The following is a 10,492-nucleotide window of genomic DNA, read 5'->3' as shown; positions in this document are numbered from 1 at the left end:
TGACATGAGACCCAACCTACTTGGGAAGCATTAACCTATTTTTAAGAAATATACAGTCGTGTCTGAAGTAGGTATTAAAGTACTTTTAACTAAGCCCACATTTCTACATTACTGATGTGCTTAATTATTTGTCTTTCATAATATTCTAATCGCAAGTGTCGTGTTTTCATTGTCTGTAAGCGGAAAATAACCATAATTAACAGAAATAAAGGCTTTAAAATATCAGTCTGTGTGTAATTAATCTATATGGTGTGTTTCACTTGGTGAGCTGAATTACTGAGATGAAGGAACTTTACAATAAATACTTTGACAGAGTCTGTTTTTATATCATACACTTCTTGGCAACCCTAGCATGGATTGGGGGAGGAATCCCATGCTACAAAAATAATAGTTCAAGTCAATTGTGGCACAATTATTGACATCTCCAATAATTCCTTTAAAATGACTTAAACTGAAATATTTCTCTGGGCCACAACAAGACCCATATAAATGTTACCACCATAAGATGTGTAAAAAATCGTTAACTCTTTACTGGAGGATCAATTTTGTGGGCTTCTTCCTCTTCCAAAAGCTTGGGAAACCTTGCTAATGATGCCCATGGCATCATAAACTTCTTGAAATGCGAGGACATTTTAGATAAACTTCTCTGAGCCTCTATTAAAAACTGAACATATGTCTTCATTCGGTCTTTTAGCAGGGCAATGATGCAAAACATTTGGCCGAATGAACACAGAAATGGTTTAAAATGCAAAATCCGCTTTTTCTTCCATGGTCATCTCATCTCCACAGTAGGATGACTAAAACATCAGCAGAGAAGACATGACTTTTTTTTTTTTTTACCTTATAGCAATGACTAAAACTCACTCTTAGAAGAACGCTCTCTCATTGGGTAGCTTTCTATTAATGACTGAAAAATATTTCTCCATAAAATTTTTGAGTTTTATTTTTCGATTTGAGCTAAATCTAAAATAAATGGGATTGTCAGGAAATATTGTTTGTAAGTTTGCTAGCTGATGGTACCAATTTAAGATATAAATAAATATTTACAAACTATGATATTGACTTGAAAAGGATTTTTTTCACAAATGACAAAGAATCAACTAAATAAGCAAAATAAAATGTTATTGTAAAGTGCATATTAATACAAAAATTTGACGAATGACGAATGTCCAGAAGAAAGAGTCGAAAGAATAAATAATTCAATAAATACATCAAAAAGTACAAGTGGATGTAAAAATATATAAATCAAAAATAACACAATAATGAAAAAAAGAATGCAAGAGTAAGTAAACAAATAAATAAATCTCAACCCGATGATCGACTAGAACAGATGCTGATGACAGCCGGGATCTTCAGCCTGCCGGCTATAAAACAGATGCTGCACATCCTCCAAACCATTTCACCGCATTTAAAAAACAAGCAGGCGCGCCACCGTGTGAGCGCGGTGCATCCATCTGATCCATGTGAATGTGCGCAATGGGGGCTGATCTGTCTTCCTGCTCTTGGGTTTTTACGCAGCGGCGCCGCGAGTCTCTCTCAGAGTGATGGTCTCCCATCATCTCCTCCCTTCCTAAAAAACAGCTGGCTCGCGAAAAGCTCCAGGACTCCGGTCCTTATCTCGGCCTGAGTAAGATTCTGTCTCACATGTTTCAAAGTCTTACTTCAGCTGACTTTGCGAGATCGGCGGTCAGAGGGGAAATACTTGATGTTGAGCGCTGCAACACTGACCTCCACTGAAGTGATGTTTGTTGTAAGAAAAAGGGGAGATTTGTTTAGAGTGTGGCTGTCTTGACAGTTGTTATTTGGGAAATGTACAGTGCATGTACCATTTTGGACATTTTTTGAAAGTTAAAATGTGCAATTTGAGGGAAATTTAGCGTGTATTTCGTGTCACAAACGGGAAATCAATGTGCGGAGGGAGGGGCAGCGCCTGAGGTTTTTTTTTTTATGAGAACACATGGGCCATTATTGGGAGCGAGAGCGCACCGTGCTGCAAGAGGCAGAGCTACGGCTGGACGCTGCTCAGCGCCTCACAAGCCGGAGAAGGCATGGCACGCATACTCCAACATGCAGCAGACATGTTCTCTCAACATGCGTTGTCCTCCGACGAAGCGGACAGTCAAAGCTGCACACTGCACCCTAACCGGGGGTCTACTGGTGCGCGCCTGTCTCGTCAGATTTGGTAAACCTGCATCGGAGCCGTGCGTTATTGATGGACTCCCGTGTTGCTAGAGGAGCTGGACGGTGAATTTATCCCAATATTCACCCAGCATGGAGTCGCAGAACGCCAGCGGGATGGACGCGTTCACGGTGGTCCAGCTGAATTCCTCCTGGAGCCCGGACAGCGGCTATTCTCTGGCCGCGATAGCCGGCATCGCCGCTCTCGTAAGTTTCCTGATTCTTTTCACAGTAGTTGGGAATATTTTGGTGGTCATCGCCGTGTTAACGAGCAGGGCGCTGAAAGCCCCCCAGAACCTGTTCCTGGTGTCCCTGGCCACCGCGGACATCCTGGTCGCCACTCTGGTGATGCCCTTCTCTCTGGCCAATGAACTCATGGGTTACTGGTATTTCGGGAAAGTCTGGTGCGGCATCTATCTGGCTTTGGACGTGCTGTTCTGCACCTCCTCCATCGTGCACCTGTGCGCAATCAGCCTGGACCGGTACTGGTCCGTTACGCAGGCTGTTGAGTACAACCTGAAGCGGACTCCAAAGCGCATCAAGTGCATCATCCTGATCGTGTGGCTGATCTCTGCCTTCATCTCATCCCCTCCTCTCATGTCTATCGACAGCAACAAGGAGGTCGGCTCTCAGCCTCAGTGTGAGCTGAATGATGACACTTGGTACATCCTCTCCTCCAGCACTGCCTCCTTCTTTGCGCCCTGCTTGATAATGATCCTGGTGTACATCAGAATATACCAGGTGGCCAAAACCAGAACCAGGAGTGTGTCGGGGAAGAACCCCAGACCGGATGGTGTCACACAAACTGAGAATGGACTGAGCAAGCCGTCTTCGCCTTTCCATGGGGAGGGGGAGAACCGTCACTGCCAGTGCCCTCCCACACCTAGCCAACGCACAGTCACCATGGGTCCGCAGACTGAGGAGGCCGACATGGAGGAGAGCTCCTCCTCTGAGGGCAAAGGTCACAAACCGCAGCAGCGGGACTCCCAGAGAGCCCCTGTGAGTGGCCAGAAGAAAAGCTCTCTCCCAATTCGCATCTCCGGGGTTAGCAACAAATCCGTGGACCTCTTCGTCTCCAGGAGGAAGTGTCGCCGGAGCTCGTTCGCCAGGAAAAAGGTCTCCCAGGCGCGAGAGAAGAGGTTTACGTTCGTCCTGGCTGTGGTCATGGGGGTGTTTGTGGTGTGCTGGTTCCCCTTTTTCTTCAGCTACAGCCTGTACGGGATTTGTGGAGACTCGTGTAAGATCCCCCTCCCGCTTTTCAAGTTCTTCTTCTGGATCGGTTACTGCAACAGCTCCCTCAACCCAGCCATTTACACCATCTTCAACCGGGACTTCAGGCGTGCCTTTCAGAAAATCCTCTGCAAGTCGTGGAAGAAGTCCTTCTAGGCCTGAAAGGAAAACTTGATGGATTGTGTTTTGCTCTTTGTTAAATCTCATTGTCCAGTATTGCGTCTTTCATGGAAGTGCATACCCTGAACCAGCTGCAGGAGCGACATGCTGTATATTTTATCACTATGCCTCTTACAGAACTTCCTGATCTGATTATTGAGTGGAGCCATCCTTTATGTCTGAGCTGTAATGCTGTAAAGGGGTATTTTTAAAAACCTCTATATCCACAAAAGATAACATTATGTGGAGGCTGAAAGGTAAAATAAGTAGATACAAGCCACAAGCCATTTTCAGTTTGTGCTTTTGTTTTGGAGTTTCCCATTTTGCCCAGTTTTATTCAAAGCTTTAATGCATGAAGGAAGCACAAAGTGAGTATCTTCATTAAGATAGTGACACTTTAAAGAACAGCTTGACATTTTGGGAAGTGTAGTTTATAACTTAGTGTCTGATAAATGAGGTATAACCAGTGGTCAAGCATGTTGCAAGAAAAATAAAAGCAACAGGTTGTTTTGTTTTAGCTTTTATGTTTGGAAATGGACCTCAGACTTAACCAGATTCCCATATGTTATACAATTTGGTCAATCTGAGGAAAAATTTGTCAGTTTTTCATTACAGAGGTGTTGGATTTTGTTGTTAAGTAACAAGTGGGGTCAGTCCCTAATGTTAAGCTTCACTTTTTGACCAGTAAATGATGTGTAATGAGCTAAGAAATGCTGGTTGAAACAGCCTTTCCATCACGTTATTTTTTCTAATATATGACAAAGCTAAAAAGAAATAAATCTAAAACCTTCTCAAGACAGCAGATAATAATATCTCCATAAATGGAAAAAGTTTAAAGGACTAATCTCACATTTTTGATGGGAGGTTCTCTGAAGACGTTATTAGCAGACAATATCTTACCTGCATTGAACAATTCTCCTTCAGCCTTCAGTTATTTTAAATCTAGATAATCAGGTTGAAGCAGCTGAGAGTTTTAAAACGACCACAATCTCAAAAATGTCACAGCGACCTATGAGTGCTGCAGCGCAGTTACTTACAGCAGAGCAAATAATTACTTACATGTAAAATGAGATATAAAAGTAAAGATTTGTAAATATTTCTAATTTTTACACTGCTGCACTTTAAAGTCACACCGTTGCACTTTATTTTTTCACAGTGTATTTTGTTCAAGGAGATCATTGGCGGCTCCAACCTTATATGTAGATATTTGTCGTCGTGAGCATAAATAAAATCCAATGAAAGCATGACGGCTCAAGAGTCAACAAAATGCAGCTTGTGAGAATTTATTTAATGTTTCTGAGATTGATGTTAATTAAAGATGGCAAAACTTTGGTCTAGGACAGCCATCTTTAACTCCAGGCCTCATTTTGTCCAGGTGTGGGAGCAAAGATACGTCTAAACGTTGCAGGACTTTGGCTTTAACTAGCTTCGCTTTAGCTTCCAGGACTAATTATTCTGTATTTATGCCAAATAAAGACAACAGGAGAGACATCTACTTGAAGGTAGTCGATAGATAACTTTTCAACAGAACCTGCTTTCAAAATCCTCATACTTTCAAAACCTTAGTAATATTAAAGTTCAGTTTTAATTCTGAAACTGAATTCATGTTTACATTGACCTGATTGGCAGTTCTGAAGATGTCAACTTATATACACAGCTTCAGCTCTTTCTTGTTGACTCTTTCTTAAAAATGAAACTTGGTTGTCATTTTGGAAGCGTAACCAAGCCCTGATTGTTCCTCTTTATTAAAATAATTCAAATTAAATGATGAAACCTAAGTTTGCACACTTGAAAAACTGCTGGGCCATTTCACTAATCCAGTTCTTGTGTGAGACGCCACACTGGGCTGGCATTTTAACCACCAAAAATTGGATAATGGGACTAGTATGTCAGGTTTTTTTGTGTGTGCATAGAAACCATAACCTTAAATTTGAAAGGTATTCCTTCTGCCATCCAGTTTCCTCGCTTTGGCTTGCTGGTGCCAACGTCAAACTGTTGAATTTTTCATGATTCCTGCTGTAAACATAATTTAAAACTGTAATGGTCAGGCTGGGGGGCCTTGAGTGTTGTCACGGCGATACATAACTCTGACCGATGATGACATGAACATAATACGTTAGTCTCTGACACTGAAATCTGCTCTGTGTTTAGCTTTGAGAGGCACTGACATTATGTTCACTTGGATATAAGAAAATGTTCTTATGACCCGCAATCAAGGTCATAACTTTCACAGTGACCCTAAACTGCTAAGAAACATACATTTACTTTGAAAGTATTTTATTTAAGAAAATAAAAAACTACCTCTGTTATTTTCTGCTGCTTCTGGATTTGACAAAATGCATATCCTTATTCTGCTTCATCTGTTTGCTGTTGTGCAAAAAAAAAAAAGATAGATAACCCATAATGCCACCTGGTGTGATACTGAAACATGCACAGTAATGGTGAATAAATTGCTTGGAAAATGCTAGCATGACTTTATTTCTTGTTTACATAGAAGGGAGTCAATCTACACGTAGAACTCGTTACATTTCTTCCCAAGGTTTACCCAGACAAGATGTGATATTGGGCTTGGGCAAACCGAAAGTGAGACGCCCAGGAGAAATCCTGATCAGATGTCTACATCACCACAGCGTACTCATTTCTGAGGGAGAAAACAGGCGTTCTTCACCGAGCTGTTCCCTGATGACGCAGCTCTTCATCTTACAGCTGGAGCTGAGGCCAGTCGTCCCACAGCTGCTTCGATCTGGAATCTCGTCCTTTCGGTCAAGATCCATATTTCATGACTGTTCGTCTGTTTTGCACATAAAGACGCGTTTATAGTTAACATCAAGGGAAAAATCAATAATTTAGAAGGAAGAATGGTGGTCAGGTTCGTGTCCAGGGTGACAGTGGTTTGTTGTCGGTTTCTTTTTCAATCCCCAACAGAAACATCATAGCTTTGTCTGCAAAAATGCTGAATTAGTTCAGGTGCTTGAACTCGGTCTGGGATCTCCCAGAAGACGGCAGATATTGGGAGCTCTTCTGAGTGCAAGGAAAAATAAATCAAGGGTGGATGAATAGTTGTAACTGCTTAGCCTGCTGTTATATGAAAGTAAAATACTAACTCCCCAGGCCTAGTTGACATAACATTGATTCAACAAAGAAGGGATGCTGCTTTAGGGTAGAGGGGAAATTGGTAAGCATCAGATTGGCAGCAACAAAAAGTGGAAATTTTGAGACAGGTGTGCGGGTCACAGGTCACCCAGGAAGCAATAGAGGGGCCTGAAGTTAAATCAAAGAAAAAGAGGCGTTTAGTTTCTCTTATGGAGTGCCGCCATATGTGTTTCAGGGCGTTGGTGACCTTTCGCCACAACAAACTCGATGTTGGTTCTGGCAGCATCATAATCTAATATTCCCTGGAGCCCCTGTGGGCCAGAATGAGGAGGACCTGAATTCCCCACTCGAAAACTCCACGTTTTCCTCATGTGGGTGAGCGCGCATGTACGCAGCTAAACGCCATTTGTAGCGAGTATAGCGATCCAGTCTGCTGTTGTTCCAAATGCTATTCGCAGCCACCGGAGATTTATGTCCAAAAAGCACAAAAATAAAACCGCTCCTCACCTCGTGTAATTGTGACGGGTGGGAAGTGTGATAGAAGACAGCAGGGAAATCTGTCGGCATTTTTTGTAACCAAAAGCTTTTGATGAAGACGTTTTCTTTCGGGTTTTTTTTTTTTTACAAGAGCGTACCCCACTGTGAGGACTGAAGCTGCAAGTTGTGTAAAGTAATGAAATTTATTGATCACTTTGAACACCTGAAAAAACTAAAAACAAGAAAAAATGTTTTGCAAGACTATTAGAGATGATTTAAAATACCCTCTCAGTGATAATACCTTTTGTCCACTTTATGAACCTGGATCTCAGATTCTAACAATCGACTGGATTCTCCAAACCAGCTAAAGGTTTAAAGGTGCATGCCGTAAGATTTTGGATATTAGGGCTCCAGAGGTTTTGCTCTTTTTTTTTTCATTTAGGATCAAAATCCAAATGAAACAAAGTACCGTAAGGAAAGTTAGATTGTTCTAGCTAGTAGATTTACAGGACGGGAAGAAATTAAGCAAGTTTAGCCGAGCTAATAAAGAAAACCGTAAACATGTGAATTCATGACTTCTATGAAAGTTGTGTTCTCATTATATGTGCAACCAAAATGATCTCAACAGTGAAGGAACAATCTTCTCTACTGTTTGTTTTTTTGTGGCCGTAGAGAATAACCTTTGTGACATCTAACTATAGCTCAGAGCTAAAGAAAAAGTTCTTGTTAATTTTCATCAAACTGCACTCAGTTATGTTTTAATCATAAGTAAAAAGGAGCTTTTTTCTCCTTGTTTTCCACCCAAACAAACATTTCGAAAGGTAGACGCTTTGACTTTTCTGCGAATAATCATTTAGCATGAAAATAAATGTACTTAAATTAAAAGTGGGATTATTCTAGAGTTTTCAGATGAGATTTTCTACTATAATAAACATTGAAGATTTCAGGGTTTTGTTCACAAAGTGCATAGGGCACTATGTGAGGGAGGTGGCATCTGGCTTTTATAGAAAGCATGTTTTATTGGTATCTTATACATTTATGCAGCTATTCAAGATGAGTCTGAAAAAGCCACTTAGGTTCCCCTTCTCATTACTAAAGGAAGTAAATTTTGGTGAAAGGCGGAAATCCTCTGAGTCTTGTGGATACGATGCCGCCTCACATGACTGGCTTCAATTTTCTGTGGAGCTTCAGAACCCAAGAGGGAAAAATATGAGCAGGCTGTTATGAGACCGCCACAGCAGGACCACCAACAAGCAGAGGGTTAGCCCTTCACACAAATAAATAAAAATACAAATACATATTTTGCTTTGAAGGAATCTGCCTCAGATAAATATGATGAACTGATAACCTGTTCCGGACGGATCGGAGACGTGACAGAGGTACTGGTCTACGTTCAGTACCTCCGTCACATCCTACGCTGCTCCAGCCACACAATAACACAGGATTTGACATGAAAATTGTTAGTGATATAATATGCTGAAGGTTTTATGAGCTTTGTAGCTCCAAATACTCTGTCGCAGCAGACTTTCTGGAATTTGCAGCCTGAAATGGGAGCCATTGTTTGCTGTTGTGTCAAACAGCTTGGAAATGATAAGACTGACTCAGCTGGATCCAAACGAAGTTGTCTGTCTGATTTTCTGTACAGCTGAAATTAGCATTTTATTTTTTTCCATGTAACTCGGCTCCTGCAACTGCTGTAATTTGAGCAAAAGGGTTAGCTCACAATCAGTCACACAAACTGATATAAAATAAAGTATTTTTGTCATCTGAAACCCGGCGTGAGTTTGTGCATTGTCTGCAGCAATTACTCCCTTAATTATAAACTGAGAAAGAATTAAAATAATTTTCCATTTTGCCTTTTTCTAATGTTTCAGCTCATTAATCTAGATTTTTGCTTCCACAAGACAAGACAAAGAGAACTTGAGCAAATACAAAAAGCAGTTTAAAAATTCAGGTGTCCTTTATCAAAAGAAAAAAAAATCATTCCTTCGCTCTGCTTTGGTTTAGTCTTACCTGCCTGACCGGAAGAATCAAGCAATCACTTAGAAGATGAGTTAGGCTGAAAGATCATAAACGTAACGTATTTTGACCTAAATAAATTTAATAGCAGGTGAGAAACAAAGCCACTGATATCAGTTAGTGTTATAAAGCCATCACACTGGTTTTGAGACGGCAGTGAATCACAGTAAGAGCCATAATCCACAAATGGAAAGATGGAAAACCCTCCCAGAAATGTCTGGAACAGCAAGGTCACCTCATGGACATATTGGGTCATCCAGGAGTTTACAAGAAGCCAGAACATCTAAAGAACCACAGACTTCAGTTGTTTACGTTAAGATTCATTAATCAACTCGGAGAGACTTGGTTAAACTTCACAGCCAAAACCTCTGCTGACCAAGAAGAACATGCAGACCTAAACTCAAGACCTGGAGGGAAATTTTTCTGTGGACTTATGAGGCAAAAGTGTAACTTTTTAAAAGGTAAGTGTGTCCCGTTACATCTGGTGTAAATTTAGGACATTTCATGAAAAGAATATTAAACATACAGTCAAGCCGGGTTGTGGCTGTTTGATGGTCTGAGGCTGTTTGCTGCTTCAGAATGAAAACGACTTCTTGTAATTGCTGACTTTTGCTCTCAACAATCTGCTTGCAGTATTCTCAGTCAAAGACACGCACAAGTCCACCCATGAATTTTTTCAAAGAAAATGAGAATTTTGTATTGGTACAGTCAAAGTAAAGACTTAAATCTACTTGAGATGAAGCGACACAACTTCAAACAGGCGATTAATTGTTAAAAAAGTGTCCAATCTGAAAGAAATAAAGCATTAAAAAATCTATGCCACATGACGCACATATCCCATCCATCCTTCCCTCCTAGGTCGGTTGTTTTTTCTTTTTGTCTTGTTGATTAATCAAATCCTCATTCACAAAGTGCAGTTAGTGTTTAGGTAAGTTGTCTTTGTAAAATATCAAAATTTGTTTGATTATTCAAAACATTCAGACATGAAGAAAGGCACAGAATAGTCTTTGAATGGGGCTATTCTGTAATTTCTTCATCATAGAGACATAATCATCCAGCCGCGCACAATAAGCCAGAGGGTCTTCAAACAAATCTAGTGAAAAGATCTAAACACATGAATAATTAAAGGGTTCTGTACACAGCATACCCTGTAGTAATGTTACAGGAAACATCAAAGGAAGATAGATATTCTGTTTACATGTTGTTGAGTTAAAAAAGGGAGAAAACTTTTGTTCAGATTCACTCAATCATTTTCCTACAGGAAATAAAACTGGATGTTCGCTTTTACATTTGTCCTCTAAATGTGAAGGTGATCGCCAACAAGTGTAAATATTTG

General features: G+C 40.6%; 1 protein-coding gene across 1 annotated transcript; it reads left to right on the top strand.

Moving 5' to 3' along the window:
* Positions 1–1,330: 1,330 nt before the first annotated feature.
* Positions 1,331–6,034, top strand: LOC114156795 (alpha-2 adrenergic receptor). The gene has a single exon (XM_028037294.1). It carries the CDS (start codon positions 2,272–2,274, stop codon positions 3,562–3,564), a length of 1,293 nt encoding a protein of 430 aa, XP_027893095.1. The 5' UTR covers positions 1,331–2,271; the 3' UTR covers positions 3,565–6,034.
* Positions 6,035–10,492: the final 4,458 nt, after the last annotated feature.

The sequence above is a fragment of the Xiphophorus couchianus genome, chromosome 14, assembly GCF_001444195.1.
Source record: "Xiphophorus couchianus chromosome 14, X_couchianus-1.0, whole genome shotgun sequence".
In the NCBI taxonomy this organism is placed as follows: Eukaryota; Metazoa; Chordata; class Actinopteri; order Cyprinodontiformes; family Poeciliidae; genus Xiphophorus; species Xiphophorus couchianus.
This window is presented reverse-complemented; position numbering and strand designations above follow the sequence as displayed.